Below are 21,898 nucleotides of genomic sequence, written 5' to 3' on the forward strand. Positions count from 1 at the left end.
TGTCAGTCAGTCAGTCAGTCAGTCAATCAATCAATCAATCAATCAATCAATCAATCAATCACGTGACTTGAAGTAGTTTGTTTAGCCTTAAATTTGCTATTTAGCTTGTAAAAGTGGCTTTCAATCTGTCAATTTTTCCGCTTATATTATAAAAATTAGTAAACTTCAGTTAAATGTTATAAATGGTTTCACTTGCTATCTTTAGTTAAGTTACCAGCAGAAACCTTACCTGCAGAGCACTCTCTAAATCAATTCACTGCACTTAAGCCAGAGCCACTGAATGGCACTGAGTCAAGCTAACTGAAACCTAGCACTGGGAATTTCCTAACTCTTGTAATAATTTATAATAAAATCGTGATAAAATAAAAATATAATCTTTATAACATTTCATGTAGTTCATGACTGAAAAACAGCATTGTGCTGGTTAAAAATAAGAACAGGGAAGTAAGTCTGATTTAAGAAAAAAAAAAGAAAAGAAAATGTGAAGTAGGTATGGAAGTCCATTCCTGCCAAGAAAATTATACAAGGAGGCGAAACACATGAAAATGCTAACTTTTTCATTTGGATTTATCGAACCATTTTAGGCTTAGTGGTCTATATCTCACAATTCTTTGCATGATCAGTGTTTAACTGAATTCCAAATCAACTGTCCAAAAACCAGATTAGTATTTAAGAGATTAATATTTAATATTTGTTTTATTTCTCAGTAGATATGTGTATATGTTTATACACGTATCCATATAAAGCAAAAAATGACCAAAGATTAAACTATTTGGTTCCAGCTTTTTGGTTTGTATAATTGTACAGTTACAGACTTTTTATTTTAGATTGTTGCTACAAAATATACAATTTGAAGACATTAAATTAGGATAATAGTAGATCACTATTATCTGTCAGAGAGAAGTGGGTCTCTAATCGGGTCCGGGGACCCTCAAGGGGTCTGTAAAATAATTTGTTAAATTGCGCTAGATCATTAAAAAGTGCATTTTACAGATTGGGGAGCATTTGATTCAATAACAAAAACATATTATATCCAGTAATTGCTACCATATTATGGAGGAACAGGAAGAACTGATATGATTGTGACTCACTGTAACAATGAAAACACTTGCTAGTTTCTTAGCCTGGTAACTAGCAGGTGTGGGGAGATTTTCGAATGCTGTGGCAGAACCAGCCAAATCGATATTAGGATTATAGGAGATTTTGCGTCACTGGACCCAAAGAATTTGAGAACCACTTGTCTATGGAATTAATTGAAAAACCATTAGCACATTATTATCAAAATAATCAGAAAATATAGGTACTTCTGATCAACATATATATTTTTCTTTTATAAAATCCATCCACCCCAACTTGCTCAGAATGACAGCGCTACAGTTTTTATGGAACTGTGAACACACATGACACAAGAAACACATTGACAAATCTTTGTTGGCAAGGTTCACATGTTATTGTAGCAACCGTTCAACATCCCCTTTTGTTATAGGAAATGTCAGCACACAGTTGTCTGGGTACTTGTTTCCCATCGCGGTTCTCCCACTGACAAGTGTTATTGGAAATATGGAGTGGAACTTGATGATGTCTGCCACAGAGTCAAACATCTGAGGAAAAATAAGGTGAATTAGAGTAAATATAGTGCGATTGAGGGTTCTTAATTAAACATTTTCTAAAATGTGTTCACTCACATCATTTGAACGATATCCTGTGCCCAATGCGTACTTTTTTGTGCTCTCGACAAACCGAATTTTGACATTGTAAACCTTCTTCTCATGATACACAACCAATACCAAAGGTTCAAAGTTGCTGTTGGTGGAGCAGTCTCGTACCAAAAATGCACCATCCTAATGGGAGGAGTTACAAAAAGAAAAGAATATTCCTGTTAAACTGTGCTTTTGGTGTGTTGTTTTTACACTTTCAAGTGATATAGATCCAAAAAACTATGTTTGGCATGTTCAGATATATTTTTAGTGGAATCCTTATTGATATACCTTGTTCACCAGGTGCAAGGCGTGCTCAGCATCTGCTCGACTACATGTCCCGATGTACCAATCTTCCTCACAGGTCTGCCAGAAAAGTTCATTGATCAGTGCATTCAAAGCTAGTTAATATCACGTTGTGATGGATATCATTCTTGATTACAGGATTAATTTGGGTTAATTATGGATAGTTGTGAAAAATTAAATACACCTCCACTGTTTCCATAGGAATTAAAGGGGTAATTAGCAGCCAGGTGATGCCAATACACTTGATTACCTGATCATCAGCACGTGTGATCATCTCTAAAAACACAGAAGCTTTGGCATTTTGCTGGAAATAATTATTCAGGTGTTTGTTTACACAATACTACAGTTTTCCCAGGAGTGGATTCCCCCAAGAAATTCATCCCAAGGTCAAACTGTGCATTGCTAGGTGCTGCAAAATAAGCGAAAAATACTCAAGAGCTACATCTTAGACTCTACAGGCCTCAGTTAAGATGCTGAATCTTAAAGCTCTTGAATGTACAATTAGAAAAAGAATGAACATGTTTTGCTTTTTTGAAAGGGTTACCAGTATAAAGCTAATTCTTTCTGAAGAAACGTAGTAGCATGGCTAAAGTTTGCAAAGTTGCATCTTAACAAACCACAACATCTCAGGAACAGTCTCCTTTGGACAGATGGGACCAAAGTGGAGATATTTGGCCATAGTGGACTGTGCTACTGTGGTGGCGAGGTGTAATTTCTTGGCTCAGCTGCTGGAGGGAAAGGTGGAGCAAAGTGGTTTGAGGAGAAGTGCCAGCTGAAGAGAATAGTGCATCTGCTAATTCAGCTCTCCTACTGAATAATAGGTGTTAAGAACTGTGTCTATGCAATACTGAAGTGACTCATAGTAGCAAAGATACTTGCTGCTGCCACATTCTAAACATAGCATGTCAGTGCAAACACCTCTTACCAACTGGTGGTGGAGGTATGATGGTTGGGGCTTGTTTTGCAGTCACAGGACCTGTGCATTTCGCAGTCATTTAGTTGATCATAAACTCCGCTGCATACCAAAGTATTCTTAAGTGAAGTGTAAGGCCATCTGTCCAACAGCTAAAGCATGACTGAAACTGGATCATGCAACTGGGAAAATGATCCCAAGTACAGCAGCAAATCTACAACGAATGACCCAGTCAAAGTCCAGACCTCAACCTGATCAAAATAGACGGTGGGACCCTAAGAAAGCTGCACATGAACAAATGCCTGCAAACCTTAATGAACTGAAGCAATGTTGTAAAGAAGAGTGGGCCAAAATTCCTCCACAATGACGCAACGAACTGGTAAAGTCATTTAAAGTTATTCTTGAATCCTGAATCACTTAACCTTTCACATGTCTTTTTTAAAGTTCTATGAAAAATTTAAGGAGTTTGGAAAGAAAAGCGTCTGGACTTCTTTAAGTTTCCTTGAAGACGTTTCACCTCTCATCCAAGAATGAGAGTTCTAAGCAAGTTCTAAGAGCAATTGGTGGAGAGTCCCAGATTTTAAGCCCTATGGGAGTGTCCCCATGGACCCCCTCTTGATCCTCTACCTAATCACACGAGCCAAGGTGTGAAAGTGGGTGTAGGTCACAATCAGCCAAGGTTTCGGGTGAACCCACTGTGAAACCTAGCCCCACCCTATCATGTGATTTACTGAGGTTAAATGGCCCAGGATGTGAGTGGGTGTTAAGGTGTCTGGGGAGGGAACTCAAAAACTCTGTTCAAAGATGGTCGTTTAGAGTGGACATAGATGGCTTCTTTCACTCCTCTTTACATTGGCGTCCTCGAAACAATGACCTTCGTCCTTTAGATGCAGGCGAGTCGTGTCCCGTGGAGGTGGCTCCTCTATGTTGTGAACCCATTGGGCTAGGTTTCACAATGGGTTCACCTGAAACCTTGGCTGATTGTGACCCACACCCACTTTCACACCTTGGCTCATGTGATTAGGTAGAGGATCAAGAGGGGGTCCATGACCCTCTTGGGGACACTCCCATAGGGCTGGGAATCTGGGACTATCCACCAATTGCTCTTAGAACTGAAGAAGCTTCTTGGATGAGAGGTGAAAAGTCTTCAAGGAAACTTAAAGAAGTCCAGACGCTTTTTTCCAAGCTCCTTAGAGTACGATGACCTGGATGACTGAGAACCTTTACAGACATACTTCAACAAAAACTTTCTTTTTCACATGACTGTAGCAGCACATGTACCTGTTGAGGCTTTTCCATTGGGACAAAGTCGTGCTGGTCAAAGTCTTCTTTCGTCTGAGGCCATTCGTGGTGATGGCGTTTTGATGGGACCCTTTCTTTAAGTAGATGTCAGGGGGGACTTATTAAGTCAGTAACTGTATAATGACTGATAATAATGAGCCCAAAGATACTTACCTAGACTTTGATGGCTCCTAAATAAAAGACAGAAAAGATGCATGTAAATAAGACATAACATTTAAAAAAGCATCTTGAGAAGCCTGAAAATATAAAGTCAGACCTTCTTTCTAAGTGAGACTCCAAATCCAGTGAATGCCTGTAATTGCCGTGTGTAAGACTTTCAGAACTGAGTGGACCTAAAAAAAAAAAAAAAAAACCCTTTATGTGTTAATACAGTTGTAAACAATTATTGGTAACACTTTATAACAAGAAGCTGTGATTTTTATCTTACCTTTCATATGTGAACTAAACTCTGCCTGTTAAAAGTATAAAAATTGAGTTAAACGACAATGCATGGTGAAATTTGTAGAATAAAATCAAATGTATATATGAATAAGGAAAGCATGTTTATTTTACAATATTTCCCATAGGACTTGGTTTGTTAAGAGATGGTGAATAAAATGCAAACAACAACAGTACACCTTCTTATAGGTTCAGCATTTTTAGCTACTTACATTTCTAGTGGTCCCGTGCTCTCTGCTGAAATCAAATGACATTAAATAACATGTCAGAAGAGCCTCCAGCATTTTCTGTGATAACTTTTCCAACCAGCAGATGGTGTCATCGCTACACTGTACAAACTGTGGGGTATCGTTTTAGCTTTACACCATTATTGCAGGGGAAAGAGTCACACTGGGTTATCGTCAACTCCAGCAAATTAAAACCACAGGGAACTGGGACAAGTGTCAGGTTCTATATATAAAATAAAACAGTACTCACTCTCTCCTGCAACCTTGCTGTACAGCCATTCCAGACAAGACATTGACCAACTCCAGGGTAAAAGGTGATGGTGATTGCAAACTCCTGCAGGAACAAAGAATCAAACAGTAAGTGCATCCATAAGGCAGATAAATACAACAATGAGTAACTTAAAAAATAATTTAGCAAATTACCTTTGTGAGTGCTGTAATGTTAGAAAGAGAAAAAGATGGTCACCTTTTTAATAGTTTGTCAGCATTACAATTTATTGAAAGATAAAAATAACAAACAAAAAAACAGTAGTAGACTGTATTGTTTGGCACGTGAAGTTACCTGGTCTCCCTTTGGCACAGGTGGGATCCTCCTATCTGTAACTACACCACGTGAATATACAATATGAGATTTAAACTGTGACCCAGAAAGGCAAAATAATTTCAGTCAGCTGAGATGTTACCTGTTTTCATCTTTTGTCGGCCAGGCTTCAGATCTCTATTTATCACAGGTGCTGTGTTTCAAACACAGAAGACAAAGGTGAAAAGGTTCTTCTTCTGGGACAGAATCAGCTTTTACTCAGTTTACGGAAAACATTACAGTACATTTAACTAAAGGCAGCCAGTATCCTTCAGTTAATCTACTGAGATGCCAAATCTACTGAGATCAGTTGTAAATCTATGAGAAAAAAAAATCTTTTTATGTTAAGCTGCATTAAGTTAAACAGAAAAAAAGAGTAGCCAAAGACTGCACATTACCAGAGGCTGAATATTTCTCACCACACCATGCATGGATGAGATATATCTAGATCCTGCTTAGTTTTTTTATTTTTTTTATTTTTTTATTTTCTTAAGAATGTCAAGACAATGTCTCCCATTTTTGAAATGTTTATTAATTTTAAATGTTTGTCCTTCCCAGTGGTGCAGTCACCTCTATGTCGCCCTGAGTACCATCTCTGGTAAATTTTTCATGTCAATCTATCCATTCATTTCTGAGCATTACCACTAACAATAAAACAAAAAGACATACAGACTGATGAAATGAACTATATAACTTCATGTAATCTGGTTGGAAGAGTTACAAACTAGCTGAATATCGACACCCACCACTAAATCACTAAGTTGTTTAGGTGGAGTTGGCTTTCCTGCTTTGACAATCAAGTGTAAAACACAACTTCAGATTTCTTTTGAAACACTTTCTTTTCATTCTTCTTTGATCTTAAGCAACAATTAGAGCTAGTATTTGCTTCACTATGTTCATTAGCTAGTCGCTGCCTACCCTGGCAGTGCAAAGGTGCAAGGGCAGACAGCAACTAACTAATGAAGTTAGTTGCAGCATATGGGTTTTCAGCATGAATAATGCCGTCTGAGTGACTCTGTGCTTTGATGAGCAGCAACCAAGAAGAGAGAAATTATGAAGCCATTGCAAAGACTAAGTTACCTTCAATATTTATCCAAGGTTTTCTAATTTTCATTGATCATATTTGCCAGCACAAGCTGCTGTCACCAGACAAAGTATGGATGTGCGTGATTATGTAATTAAGTTCTTTTAATTGTTAATTAACTGTAAATTAATAGTTTTGTTTTTCAAGGTAGGTAGGTTTACCTGTTGTAAATGGTGTTTCTCTGGGTGGACATCTTGGGAGGATGTTTGAGTTACCCTGATTGATTAAAGAGCACAACGAAATATGGAGTACGGTCAGTAAAGTAGTTTCATTCAAACTGTATATTTATTAAATAAGACCAAAAAAGAAACCTTACAGGGGCGAGTGATGAAAGGTTGTGAGCTGATGATGACCTTGGGAGATCCCTGTCTTAAGAGCCAAAGAAACACTCTCATCAATGACTGTGATGATAGTACTTTAAGCAGTTCCAGTGTAAGCTGACAGTTTAAACACCCTGTGAGTTCGTATCATTCCTGTAAGTCGGTCGATGTCAGTCCCAGTAGTGCACTGCAGCAGCAGACTGTATTGATTACAGAGGGAGAATACTCCAAGTGTGAACAAATTTAAAAGCCACATTCACTATAAAGTTGTAGACATGCAGCTGTGAGGCCCCTGGCTGCGGGCCACATCCAAGCAGGAGAGTAAAGCAAGCTTGTTCGCACTGCATATTTCCCTCTCTTCCCCCTCAGCTGCTGGATAATTGTAATCTCCCGCAGTCTGACTCAGCCAACAGATGGCCCTGGAGACCCACTGGCAGATCATGCTCACTCAGCATGAGCTCTTTCTCAGATCCAGGCTGCTTTCATTCTCACCACAGTTTGTGGTAGATCTGTTTTTTTTTCTTCCCCTGCACCTCATTCAGCTTCATTCTAATTACATTCATGAGAGCATTTCTGTGTAGGAAGGCAAAATAGACTCAGTGTCCCTGTGTCAAGTACAAATAGTACTTTAAGTCAAGTTTGTAGAAGTTTGGGAATTATTAAAATCATTTTAGTGGTTTAGATTTAGGTAACTGCATAACAATTAATTTAATATTACTTGTGGACGTATGACCTTAATCCACTGTATATGTATACATTTAAGAAATAATGAAAAAAGGAAATAATAAAACACTATTAAACATAATAATAATAATAATAATAATAATAATAATAATAATAATAATGACTAAAAGTGCCGATCCACTAAGCTCCTCTTACTTTCATGTTTTAATGCGCTTTATTAGGACCAAATAAACAAATTTTCTCAGTGGTCTCATTAAAGACACTTTAAGTACATTTTCAACTCATGAAATTAAAATCAAGCTATAGCTGACATAGTATTAGTGGTACTAGATGTTAGTATTAACAAAACTAACATTAAAATGGATATGAAAGACTTTCTTTTTACCTGCATACTCTTGGTCATCATTTATGGGCCTCGCAGGAAGAATGCGTACACTAAGCACTTCTTCCTGGTTATCCACCACATCGTACTCAGGTTCCTCTATGTCGTTAGCATATCTTTGAATTCTGTTCCTGTCTGCTCTGCTGCGATCCTGTGAAAAGAAAATTGCAGCTTCTTTAGAGTGGGAAATTACGCTGGCCTGCAGTTATTATTACCATTATTATTTTGGTTTTTTGTTGTAGTTTATTTTAACTTGCCTGTTCTTGTCCTTAACATCAGTATAAAGTAACATATTCTGAGCAGGCAACTCTTTGCAGTTTCGATGCACCTATACAACACTAAGCACAGGAAGCTAGTATGGTGATATAACCCGCTGCTTGTCCCCCAGGGATTTCCTCATTTACAATTACACAGGCACCAAAGCCAACACATCATAGAAAAAGGGGTGATAGCTTGTGACACAGTGTTAAAAATCAGCACTGTCTATTTCTGGGAGTTAATGACATATGACACAAAGTGCATTGTGACCATGTTTGGTATTTTGTTCCTTCTGTTGCAAATTTGGAAAGATGGGTGAGATTACGATGAATACACAGTTAACGGGTGCACTGATCGTGCCGAATCAAACCTGCTCCTCTCCTTTAGTTAAAAAAACCTCCACATCAGAACTGCTTTGCTTTTAATGAGGAGGACAGTCTAGACCCTCTTTTCCACAGAGGAAATTGATGTTTGTGTCCAGCAGGTGCAGTGTCACCATTAGACATGTGTGCACCACCCAACCTGAATATTTTGTCACAGAAATAAAGTGGAAACCATGTGTCCATGTTTTCTGTCTCTAATGATGCACCCTGAGACTTTATTTTAAAAATACTGGGCTGGATATGTATTTTTTTAAATTCCCCATTTATTAAACTAATCTATCTAAACTAACGCAGTATTTATTAATCAGAAAATTAAATTGCAAACAATCCTTAATCAACATTTAAACCAATTAAAAAACTGTAACAATATAGGTTTTTTTAAACAGATATCAGCCCTACTCAGCTAAAAACACTTTTATGAAAAGAAAACATTTGAGATATGCAACATTAGAGTTTACTTCAGGTCTGTTACACATTTTTGTAGTTTGCTGTAGTTCATGATACAATGTTCAAAATAGTTTTTAGAATATGATTGAACTATAATGTTTTTGTTATAGAAATCAACTAACTCTGTCATTTTCAGTCTTTGAATCATCATATAGGTTATAGAGTTCAATAGAGTTCAATAGAGTTATCCTGATGAAAAAGAAAAGAACAAAAACATACGTTTAGGTTTTTAAGTTAAGATCAGATTTCGTCCCTTTCTGATGTACATGCAAGCCATTTCCTCTTTCCAGAGGACTTTGGTCATTACGTTTGAGTGTTAGCACTTTGTTCCATGCAACATTGTTCTGCTCTGCATTTCTGAGAAGCATCGTGAACCTAAGCGCTTAGGAAAGTACAGAAGAAGCTTTCCTCTAAACACAGAGCATTTCCTTGTAATACCTTGGCGGTTACATTATATAGTAATAGCCCAAACAATACGTTTACCTAGAATATATAACAACTATTTTAATTTCTTTAAACCTCTTATGTTTTTAAATGATAGACGTATAATGTATTCATTCATTATCATGTATTATTAATAGTAACCAACACATGTCAGCAGAGTCCATGTAAACTTATGGGAAAATTATTGTATAATTGGTGACACTAATATAAAATATTTCACAATTTCAATTTAGAAATAATATTACTAAATCACAGAGAACAATCCTTGTCGCCTACAATGTGTTGTTTTTACCATGCACTAACAATGACAAAGCAGAATCTCGCTTTAGTCATTTCTGTGCTAAAAGGTAATTACACAGGGGGCTGCAGACTCCCAACGTATCCCCTGGGAACATTCATGTGGAACCAGCAGCGAAACGCTGTGGATACGGCCGCCATAACTCACCATTATCACAGCAGACTCATGGCTGTTCCCTCTCTCTGCAGCTAACGAGGGGGTGAAACAAAAATGAAAAACATCATTAGTTGGGTGTTCAGCAAAAGAATGTGGCCTTCCAATACAGTTTGTCCTTGGACTTTTCTTACTCAACAGTTACACATGCAGAGGAATGAGGTCATTATATACAACAAAACAGAGCCGTTTGTGGCCTCCTGCTGCTGTCACTTGGTGCCACGCTGGTTTTCTTTCGGGTCTGAATTATATTTTTAACATGACAGAAAATGTTTGGGAATTTTTTAACCGCTTTTTAAAAAAAAAATGTTAACTCAATCCATCCATCCATCCATTGAAGGTTGATCATTTGAAATTTGACATTATCACCTGGCTTCGGAGTTTGTTCTTCAAATGGAAGGACTGATGATGCCAAAAAGCAAAAATCAAACAAGCAAAACAAAAATACCAGAACTATTCAGTTATTCTTATCTGATAGGATTTGTATCGCTTCATTTATGTTTTTATCTTGATGTTAAGCACACCGAGTTTACATGTAACAAAATGTCTTTGAGATTAACATTGAGAACGAGTTTTTCTTAGTCATAGCTGAATTATGGTCAACAGTTCTGACGCCCCCCCACCTCCAAAAAGACAAAGAAACAAACCAAAAAACTTGTATTAGTTAAAATTCACGATGATGATCAAGTTTGCTAATGATTATATTTGACTTTTTAAATATAATTGTTCACATATTCACATTATTCCTACTTAAAATGAGGTTCTGCAGGATTTGAAGGAAGAGATGTGACCTGGTTTAGATTTATGGAGATGCTTATGGAGGTAACTCATATTAATAACTGAGGACACTCAATTAATAACTTTTCTAGACCAGCATTAGTGCTACACACTCGTGCCTTTACAGTGAGAAGCTGGTCAGATTAATTTAGAGCAGTTTCGTTTTTCTGTATCCACCCTTCTGTTATTGCTCATTTTTACAATAAATTGGTGGATGATGTAATTCTAGTGTCATGAGCCCTTTATTTACTCTGGTCAAACCTGCTGAGTTTGAACCGCTATTTGTACTCTGAGGGAAAAAATGGTCACTGTAACTGACAATGCAGAGCTGCTCTAACACTCATGTATTCTTTTTAAAATTTAAGTTCTTCAGTATAGTTATGCACCCAAAGCATAACCTGTTAGACTTGGAAATATCAAGTAACACACTCACGGAGAAGTGTTCATCTGCATGGGGTCAGTCATACAGATGAGTATACTTAAACATCAGTGACTGTTTTATATAACTTACTTTTCTAAAAGGTCCGGTCAAGTGTCATCAGCATAATGAGCAATAAGGCTGTATTGGCGGATTATGGGAGGCAGAGGAAACATGATATTAGATTTTGGTTAAATACGCAAAGTAATTAGCATCCCGATCAAGTTGTAGATCACCCAAATAAGACCAGATCAAACACGATTAAACGTGAGCCTTCCCTGCAACTCGGTAATATCACAGCATGTGTCTAAAAGTATCTCTCTGTATGTTCAAGATAATGTTGCTGATTTTTCAATTTTGTTTACAGTTTTTGTCTTAAAATGTAACAATTAATTCATGAAAAATTGGAAATCCATAAAATGTAAACTCACACCCATATACAATGTCAGTATTTAATCCATGAATAATTTAACCGGTCAGCACTCCTTACCCCAAACACGCTGGTGCTGGTGTATTTTGAATCGGATAAACTTAATATGCATTCAATCTGATTACTTTTACACTGTTTGAAAACAGAAATCCTCATGATAACCGTTATTTCAAATGGTTAACACATCACTAGCAAGAGTATGTACAAACTAAAATAGGCAATTTTACTTCTGCTGTAATTTAGAGGCACATAATTGTTGAATCACAATGTGCCACAGACAGTTTTCTCGTTAACAGTTCAATAATTAGGTGCTCTAGAGGTTTCAGTCTTTCATGCCAAAAAGTGGGGTTTACAGTGAGTAAAAGTGAGCAGATTTTAAGTGGTCCACATGATCGTGAATATCACAAAGGTGGCAGTGAAATCGTTTAAAATTTGATCACATTTTGTCACTCAGATCAAATGAACTGAAATCCAATCTCACAATGAAACAACTGAAGGGCAAAAAGACATTTGTTACGCTTTTGCATTAGCACGCTGCACTGAGACAGACTCGTGCAGTCACAGTTCCTTCACCTGTGTAACTTTCAAACTTTAAAAATATTCCATGAATTTTAAAATCCTGTTTTCAAAAAGGGCACAAAGAGGAAAAGAACCACATCCTCAGGATTTATCCACCACTCTTTGATTGACAGCTTTTGATAGTTTTCTTTGGCCATGAAGGAAAACAAAACAGAAAGCAGGAAGGAAACCTGCCCAAAATAGAATTTAGGACATTTCAGCAATTTGAGGGATTGTGAAAATGCCAGCTGACATTAGAGGCTACCGACTCAAGTAACAGCAAACTCAGTATTGGATTTGGCACTGTGGTCTAACACTCTGTGGGGCTGCCTGACTACTTTGCAGAGCTTACTGGGCCACGGGAAGTGGGGTGGGGCGAGACATATGAAAAAGGAGATTAGATACATGGAGCTAGCATCTGAGGTTGAGCATTTAGTCTGGAAAATAAACTTGTGCCCCATGGAAATTGGGTGCAGAGGATTGTGGCAACTCAAACCACCAGACTACTTAAGGATTTGTGACCTGGCTTTGCTACGGGGATCAAAAACGTATCAACTGCAGAGAGCGAGAATAAGCTCAGTGTGAGGAAGCGCCATCAACAAATTATGATGATTATCATTAAAAGTTATTTCCCTCTGTTGACACACGTAATCGACTTGTATCAATTTGCAGGTAGTTAGAAGCAAGTAGACTGGTTCGGTCTTTGTGCATCTTTTATCAAATTCACTTAGCACACTTGACTGTTTTAGGTTGTGCAATAAAAGCGCTCGTTGACACTTTTCATTTTATCATTTTAATTTGGTTACGCAGTGTGAAATATTTCGATTTTGCTCTGTGTAATTATTTTTGTGAAACACAATTAGAGGCACTTTATATTTTTAACATACATACATATATATGTATTATTAGAATTTACCATAATTAACTTGACACAGTTTCATTCACACTTCAGTTTTAGGAACTTAAATGTTCATAATGCAAAATAAAATGACTTTATAATGCAATTTAAACCAACTGAAATCTTGTTTTTGAATTTTAATCAAAGTGAGTTTCTCATCTTTTGCAGCAGCTCTTGCCTTTTAAAGACCCCCTTTCCTATTCACACATTTTCATCTATTTTTAGCTCAGAGAAACATCCGCACTTTGTTCTTTTGTAGCATTTACACACTCACAAATGCAGAATTTCAACATTCAACTCAAAGTGAACCCACCTTTTCTGAAGATTATACAGCAAGCACACCTTCATCAGTAAGTGACCAGCAGTTTTGTGCTTCTTTGGTTTGTGTATGGTTATAGAGAGAACGTGTCTGCAGTATGTCTTCCTTCCCGGTGTATGCGCAAAGACACTGAGGTTGCATCAAGTCTCTAAGTCTCAGAGTTAAGCAGCCCACTGTAACCTAAAATAACTTCCTGTGTGGTGAGTAACTGGCCTATAACTCGAGGTCTTCTCTGTTTTAGATAATAAACTGGTTCTTTGCAGACAGTTTCTACTTGCGCATTTTTGCCCTGACTTTACTAACACTTAATTGTCAATTCAGAAAATGAACAAAATATTTTGTAGATGCATCCTTTCTAACACGAATCTTCGTTTATGTATTTTTAAGTCTCTTTCTTACTTCTGTGGCAACTTTTAGCTCTGTGTGAATTATTTCCTGTGTTGTTTCGCCCTGTGATTTTGACAACTTATTGTTTGACACTTTTTAAAAGCATGTATAAAGCTCAACACTACACCAGATGCTCAGTAAATCAGGGTCAAATGAATCTTCACTGAAGTAAGTTTTTCTGTTGATTTTAAAAGGAACATGGTGACATTTCGACATCTGCTCTGCCAAGCGGTAAAGGAAGCACGGTGACATTTACCCATTCATCAACTGGCTTCATTTGTGTAACAACCATAGGGGTGAGCCCAAATTCTAATCTAAATATTTTAGCACAAAATTTGTCTTCAGTGCAATATTTTCTCATTTTATAGCACCTAATAAAGTATTGAGGATATACTTAGGATACGTAACAAAAGAAAAGCTTTTGTTCACACATTCAACCCTTTAGCATTTAGTGTGATAGTTATAAACCCAGAAACCCAAACTGGACAGCTGTAAACATGTAACTAACTAATATTAGTAATGTAATAGCTCAAATGAAGGAAATCTGCTGAATCATGTTCTAAATGCTTCATTGTTGGCCATGAAGTGACATTGGAGTGAAGCTTTATTGCCCTATTAACACAGCTCACTGAGAATAACTCACGATAAACGTGCAGACAGTACTTACTGTCTTTTTCCTTTTTTAAAAACTTGATCTGGAACAAACCCAGGAAGGTATATAACTAATGTTCTCTTTAAAAGCCTCATTCTCTCACCTTCAGAAAGTGGTGACCTGTGTGCGTGCTTAAGATTACCTTTTAGCTCAAGGGAAATGGAAAACTTTTCGGTCCTTCAGTCCAAAGATTGCACACATTATTAGAGCTTCACTTTTATTGCTTTGTCCATCTGTAAATGGTAAAGCCTGGAATCAATGAACTGCTGACATTTCCCACAAAGTTAATTCTGCTTCTTTCTTAGATGATAACTGCTATTTTTCTGTTAATTATGACTTTCATGTACTTTGATCCAAGTAAATATTTTTTATAGGGATCTAAGTAGTTAACTTGTAAAGTATTATGATAATACAAGCAATACAACCAAGACTTTTACAAAATAAATATTTTTTAAAAGATCGTAGTTATATTAAAAGATGTAATATAGAAGCGTAAATATTTTTTCACATGTTTTTCTTTTCCGGGCCAGCTTCTTCTGTTCTTCCTGTTCATGCGAGCAAGTAGTTTTCTGTCTTTTTAAAGTTACTTCCTGTTATATTTTGAAGAGTTTCTATGTGTTTACTTTAGTCATTCGATCCTTTTCTTGCCCCCTTTGTATTCGTGAATCCATTTTTATCCTTCTCTGTGTTCTACCCTGAGCTTCTCACCTGACTCCTGATCCCATGTTCTTCCTCTGTAGGGTCCCTGTGTATAATGTTTCTAATCATATTTACCATCCTGTCAGTCACTGGGTCATGCTAAAGAAAACTTGGCCATGATCAGCGTAATTTTAACAAAACAGATCTGGTTACACATAATTTTTGAATGTAATTTGATTTTTTTTTAAAGTAAATACAAAAGGAAAGAATGGAAGGGAGACATGAAAGAAAAATAACTTATTTTTTTGTTTCTGGTGAGTTCGGTTAATAAGCTGTCAGTGGCTGAGCTGAACACCCACATTCACACTAGTTCACATAGTCTGTGGGCACATGGTAACCTTACTGCTAACCTTTGTACTGTTTATTTTAGTTGCTCAGGTTAAAGAAGCCACCTATAGCAACTGAGTAAAAACGAAATTACATTATACAGTATTGTGGATTTAAATGCTTTTAATGCTGCCTCTATGAAAAACTGAAAAAAAAAATTATACTGAAGTTTCAGACAACTTCTCAGCGATCAGCAAATCCATTCTAGAGCTGACCTGCCTTTCTGTTTAAACAGAGTAATGCTACAGCAAAGTGTCTTCCTGTCTGCAGAGGGTAAGAGGCCTGGTCCCCTCTAAAAAGCGATGCAGCAGAGCATGAGCGCACAAGGTCAGTCTCTCTCCTGTGGTTTCTTCTGCAATGGTATAGCCTGACTTCCTGTGAAAGATTACCATCAAGCCTCTCGTATTCTCACTGATGCTTATCTTTTGAGCCACAAATGCCAACTCCCTGAACATCTCTACACCTTGGCCCCCAGTGACAGCTCCACTGGCCTGTCAATCTGGCAGTCCATCCTGTGTCCTCAACCCCCCCTCTCATCCTCATCCCAGCAGCCAAAAAATGAGCCTCCTCTATCATGGACCTGTCATCAAGAAATAAGATCCAGAGTCCCAGTCTGGGGTGTGATGAACACAGAGGCTGAATATGGGAGAGATTTGTGTACGTGTATGATCAAAGTTTCAGTTTAATATAACCTAAGCTTCAGTGTATTTAAAGTTGTCTTGTTTAAGTTACAGATGTTGAATTCCTAGCTCCACAGGAAGGATGCATGTGAGTGCGCTGATAAACCACATCACGTAAAGAAGCATCATTGAACAGCTGCAGAAGTAGTCTGTATCAGGAGGCCCTCCTCTACACAGAAGAACCACAAAGTGACAGTAACTGTGGGCTGACATTTCCTGCAAAGAAATTACCTAACATTCACAAATGGATTGGTTTAAACATATTTCCCAATCGATATTTACATTTGATTTGTTGTTCTAACCAATCAAAAGATTTATTTTGCTTTTTTATGTCTCAAAAGCTGAAAGAATAAAAACGAAAACAGACAAGACTCAGTGTGTAAAGCCGTCTTAGCAGAACTGTGAGGCTTAGGCAGTGCTGCACTTTGTAATGACAACTCACTGAAGCCCTGCTGTATAAAAACCCCCCACAAAAAATAAGTTCAAGCATTTAACAAAAACGAAGTTAAAAATGCCAAAGCAGTGTGAAAACCTAAATATACCTAAACATGATCTAATAGAATATAGAACTCTATTTACCAGAATAACTTAAGTTAAGTATGAAGCATGACATTTTGTGTGCGACCTTATCAGTCTCCTCCATCGTTGTGGAGGAGTTTTGGGGCATCCTTCTTTTTCAGCATTCAGTTCAGTTCACTGAGGTTTGTGGGCATTTATTTTAGCACAGATCTCTTAGTCACACCACAGCTGAGGTCAGGACGTTGATTTTGCCTTTTTGCAAGACCTTGATTCTTTTCTTCTTTAGCCCTTTGGCTGTAGATTTGATGCTGTGCTTGGATTCATTTTGCACAGACCTAAGCTGTGCTGCCATGTTCTGAGAAGAGCATTTCTCCTGGCAACACTTCCTGTCTTGAAAATTGAAGATATATCTGCAGTCCCCAGGTAGCTACTGAAATGACAAATGAGGCCTGTAGATGTAGCTCTTGGGGGTTTTGCAGTTTCTCTAAGCATTTCGCCATCTGACCTTTGGTGAATTTGCATCCACTACTAGGAGACTGGCAAGTTTCTTGAATGTTTTTGACTTTCTCACTGTAGAATGATGAATGTCAAATTGTTTGGAACGCCTTCACCAACCTTCCCAGATTAATGGACAGCAAGAATTGCTGTTTTTTCTCCTTTGCATTGTGTTAACACCTGAATGTTCCAGACCTGTACAGCACCAGTACTTCTGCTTTTATATAAGTGGTCACTTTTCAGACAATTAATCAAATACAGGAGCACCTGGCTGCTAATTACCCTCTTAATAGATGCGTATCTGTTGTTTGTTTTAAACAAGTGTTGACAACAGATGTTTCTAAATTAGCTTTTGCTTCATCTTTATTCCATTAATTTTCACCATTTTACAGCTAATGCATGTATGGAAGTTTATATGTGTGATGAATGTAAGACCATTTGCTTGACTGTGTCTGTGTGCTGGAACTGGAACTAACTATAATTATATGTGTGTATGAGTTTTAAAAAGTGCTATACAAATTTAATGATGATTATTATTAGTATTGCATTTTGACTTGCTATTTGTGATCTGTTTCAGGACCTCTTTTTTAATATGTTCAGTTCCTTTAGGTATTTCCTAATAAACTAATAGTGAGATAGAAATGAAGTGTTAATTTCAGTCTTGATTCTCACCTATTCCACATATGACTGCATGCTTTTAGAACAGTCATTTTTCAAAGTTTCAAAAGTTGTCAATAAAGGTCCGTGTTCACCATAATAAGCACTTAACTTGAATTATGCTTCAATCTTTAATGATACAAAAATGACACCATGTGACTCTTCCTTTGTTACATTATTTGTCACTATGGAAACAAACTTACTTTTATCGCCATGCGTTATTTAGTTGGCATTAAAAGCTCTAGATATAGCAGTAGATGGCCTTTATGCAAAGAAGACACATGTTGTCTGGAAAAGATTGAATGACCTGCAGTCAGTGAGTTCTGAGCCTGCTGACAGTGTGATTGAAAATGGTTGTAAACACGCTGTCAGTGCCCATTGATGATGAAGGCCAGCAAGGACATCACAGAAAATATGTTGGCAGAACATAAAATATGAAGACGGTTCATCCAAATGACTTCACACATTTCTCCTCTTTTGATCCCCAACAATACACCCACCAAGTGTGGTGTACACATACAGAGATACATGCAGAGAATTGTTCCTTTAGTTAGATAGAGGAGAAGGGATGAGATAATTTCAAACAGCCAGATAAGATCGCGGAGAGGGAGAGGGCAGGCAGTCTGACCAGTTTGGCTATCTCTCCGATGAGCGTGTGATTCAGTGGCGTGAATAATTAAAGCTGGGAGCAGAGATAGGAATCTGTAGACGCCAGGCTCGGATAATACTGGACGGATATCAGGGGCCTTTGGTGCGGGGAGGTGGCAGCTGAGATGACATTAGTCACTCTCCAGTGTGCCCCGGGCAGCCGTCAGGGTACAGTGCTGAAGGTCAGAAGATGATGGATGGACAGACACCGGTGGTGGCTCATCGCTGAAGTTGACTAGAAAACGAATGTCCTGTACATGAAATATTATCCTCATGGAGGAAGATACCTGATCTGATACTGCAGCGATGTGTCATGGTTATGTGAACTTTGTGAAAGACTGTGGTTCATCAGCTTGAACTGAAACATGTGGAAAGACGAATAAATATATTGTGTTGATTATTCAGAAATGCATAAAGGTGATGTTAATTCACATAAGAACACTTTCAGATTGTCATGAAAATGATTCATTAGACATTCATCTTGCTATATAAGTCATTAAATTCTTCATTATAATTACAGATTAAAAGATGTACTGCCTAATCTGTGTATGTGTGCTAAATTTGAAGGGTCACAGTGACAGATTTGTTTTTCTCCCCTCCTACATAGTGACTTTTCATTTTTCTTATCTCTGCTTTCTCTGAGCCAGATGTCTTTCATGTTAGCTGCACAGAGACACAGTCAACCGTCAGTGTAAACTTTGCTAAGAGTTTTTTTTTTTTTTTTTAGTCTGCTGCAAAAGGCACAACTGCCCACTCACTGATTGTTTGCATATGTTTATAGAAACTAAAATTGTTTGGCTTGCAAATGAAGCTACTCTAAATTTAGCTTGTGGGTAGATGTCACAGCATACAAAAGTTGTTCTGAAACAAGCATCTGTATGAACCAAACCACAAAAGAGCGTCCTCCTCCACCCTGAGCATTGGTGTGACTGTACTCAAAGTCTGTTTCTCTCAATCTTGCATCCATGCATCGCTCCATTCATTATAATTGTAGCAGTGTGTCAGCAGAGCCTCCAGGATGGCAAGGAACCCCATATTCAGGTCAACTCACAGTCAGAGCGATTCCTTGATTATTCCTTATTTATTCCAGTCATTCCCCTGCTGTGGTGTGGAGTCTCTGGAAGTTGTGTGTCTGAGCGAGTGGAGCCAGGGCTAATGAGCTGAGAGCTGGCCTGCTGATTGTTAGTAGGCTAGGAGCTGTGCTTCAACCCACTCAGAAAGCACATTCAAATCATCAGAAGGCCAACCCTGCATTGAGATTGATGCAAGCCAGTGACGCAAGTCAGTAATGCAAATGTGTAGGCGTTTACTGTCTTGTTTTATGGTGATAAAAACACTCAATATGCATGTAACTCGAGGTTGTTCCACTGGAGAGGTGATTCAAAATCTGACAAGGGGGAAAAATGGCTATATAAACAGCACTTAGACAAAAACTTTCCTGTACTGTCACATATAATCTGCAGCCATGCTATCAGTTCTGTGAGGCTTTAGGTACAGGGTTGCTTTGATTTACAAAGCTCAGATTAGCATGTTAGCATGCCATTTGCTAATTAGCACTGAATTCAAAGGTAAGATAAAGCTGACTGGAGTTTGTTATTCATTTTGTAGTAAAAATGGAGATATACACACTTTCACCAAATAACAACCCTAGATGCAAAGTAAAGGCTAAGAGACTATGTGATGGAGGTGGTTGTGGTGGTTGTTGAGATAGTTGTTTCATCTGGGTGTTTGCTTCATATTCAATGGAAAAATATAGCACTGACATAAATACACAGTAGTGATCATTCTTGTACCAGATGTCATAAAGTTACAGCCAGTACTTGTTAACATATTTAACTCAAAATCATGGAAGTTTGTGCTGAGACATTGAAGGGAAAATCAGGGATTTACCTAAGTCAGGTGGTTAGCAGGTCCTGAGTCCACTGTCCACTGGATTTCTCCTTTCTCCTAAAGTCCAGAGACAAGCAATTTGTGGGGTCAGGTTAATTGGTGATTCTAAATTGCCCCAAACTGTGAATGTGCATGCAAATGTTTGTCTGTCTCTCTGTGTTAGCTCTAGTTTAATTGGCAACCGGTACAAGGTGTAACCTGCCTCTTGCTATATGGTATCTTGGATAGGCACCTGTGACAGTGCCCATCCAAGTGTTGGATTACAGTACAAGACAAAAATAGTCTCTCTCTTACTTTTTGCAGTTATGGTGTAATGTAACATGTTACTTTTAACTTTATAAAATTAGCTTGTATGAAACCAATAACTTACATACAGTACATACATATTTAAGAGAAGTGATAGTGTTTTTCCTGCTGGGGGCTAAAGTATTTAAAAAAATACACATTAAAATGCCCCCCCACACACACACCACCAAAACATTAGCTATATATATATTTTTAGTAACATATATTTATTAAAATATATTATGTTTGCGCAAAAAAATGGTATAGTTCATATATTGTAGTACTGAAGTAGTTACAACATTCAGATAACTACATTAGTGAAAATAAATCCAAGAAGCTGTTGAGAAGTTTAGGACTTTAGCACATCCGTGTCTGCAAATTGTGCAAATTATACATTTATGTGTTGTGATGTTAAATTAGATTTAATATAGTGTCTTAACCAGAAAGTAATTTAGTAATTATTAGTTGTAGAAAGTTAAGGTACAGCAAATGCATTTGCTTTAGTCAGAAAAAAACAAAGCACAAACCCCTGACAAATCTCAATTTCTTTAACGTTTCATATAAAGCACGCTACCAAAAGCCTGACTGATAAAAGCTGCTCATTTCTGGAAGGATCATAGCTCATGCATTCATTTCCTATTGATGTGGTGCACCTGGCAAACAGCTGTACGTTTCTCATCATCTGCCTGTGGCGAGAAACATTGATAGCATCAGCATGTGTTTTTTTCCTGTTAAAATAAAACAAGTAAACATGTTCCCCACTTACACTGTGAGGGAAAATTACAAATCGTCTTCACTATTATGAGCTGTGTTTCAGAGCCACGATTTGAGACGGTTTTTTCTTTGTTTTCCATTTTTTTTCCGAACCATTTTAAAAATATGGTTCAGTTTTAAATTTATGTTTGGAGTGCTGTTAAGTTTGCAATTGTTATGTCTGTTGGTTTTTTGAATGCCGACACAGTCTGTTTTTCCATCTCTCTCCATCAATATTAAAGGCATTCAGATTCCCTCAGAGACCTAAACATGATGTAAATCATTGCAGTCAATCACTGACCCAACGCCTTAGTAAGACATGTTACTGTTGTTAATATACATAAGTCTATAATGTTAAGTTCTATTTTGCTAAATATAGATGTAACACAAGATAGTTGCTTATCATTGCCTAGCTTCTTAGGTAAACTTACTTTATCTTTTACACAAAGAGTGACTTTATCATATCTTTTACATGATGTGTGTTTCATTTCCTGTCGCCCAGATTTTTGTTACAAATGATATCAAAACCACAATATGGCGGAACTTATTTCAGCAATATCTTGGCATTACCTGCCATCACAAATTTCAAA

The 21,898-nt window shown here is 37.4% G+C and overlaps 1 protein-coding gene and 1 long non-coding RNA gene across 4 annotated transcripts; one reads left to right on the forward strand and one right to left on the reverse strand.

The window, feature by feature from the left end:
- Positions 1-771: 771 nt before the first annotated feature.
- On the reverse strand, positions 772-13,457 carry LOC116321611 (cytokine-dependent hematopoietic cell linker). 2 transcript variants are annotated; one of them, XM_039620491.1, is made up of 17 exons: positions 13,311-13,457; positions 9,911-9,951; positions 7,937-8,084; positions 6,864-6,916; positions 6,709-6,763; positions 5,567-5,617; positions 5,446-5,486; positions 5,307-5,317; positions 5,134-5,217; positions 4,869-4,890; positions 4,646-4,670; positions 4,475-4,550; positions 4,372-4,388; positions 4,198-4,292; positions 1,989-2,063; positions 1,686-1,841; positions 772-1,601 (listed from the first exon to the last, which is right to left on the reverse strand). In XM_039620491.1, the coding sequence occupies exons 2-17, from the start codon at positions 9,911-9,913 to the stop codon at positions 1,449-1,451; spliced, it is 1,065 nt and encodes a 354-aa protein (XP_039476425.1). In that variant the 5' UTR covers positions 9,914-9,951; positions 13,311-13,457; the 3' UTR covers positions 772-1,448. The 2 variants fall into 2 exon arrangements, with proteins under 2 accessions (XP_039476425.1, XP_039476423.1); XM_039620489.1 differs by having other exon boundaries at positions 4,869-4,893.
- A 437-nt stretch (positions 13,458-13,894) lies between these two features.
- LOC120432916 lies at positions 13,895-17,808 on the forward strand. Of its 2 annotated transcripts, XR_005608196.1 has the most exons (4): positions 13,895-13,999; positions 15,617-15,708; positions 15,857-16,038; positions 16,110-17,808. It is a non-coding gene; the product is annotated as an uncharacterized LOC120432916 (long non-coding RNA). The 2 variants fall into 2 exon arrangements; XR_005608195.1 differs by having other exon boundaries at positions 15,617-16,038.
- Positions 17,809-21,898: the final 4,090 nt, after the last annotated feature.

The sequence above is a fragment of the Oreochromis aureus genome, linkage group 2, assembly GCF_013358895.1.
Source record: "Oreochromis aureus strain Israel breed Guangdong linkage group 2, ZZ_aureus, whole genome shotgun sequence".
Taxonomy (NCBI): Eukaryota; Metazoa; Chordata; class Actinopteri; order Cichliformes; family Cichlidae; genus Oreochromis; species Oreochromis aureus.

Coding starts and splice junctions, on each gene's coding strand:
- LOC116321611 (XM_039620489.1), bottom strand. Junction 4,671..4,868: donor AGCACGGGACCACTAGAAAT/GTAAGTAGCTAA, acceptor TACTTTTAACAG/GCAGAGTTTAGTTCACATAT. Junction 1,842..1,988: donor CCTTGCACCTGGTGAACAAG/GTATATCAATAA, acceptor TCCTCCCATTAG/GATGGTGCATTTTTGGTACG.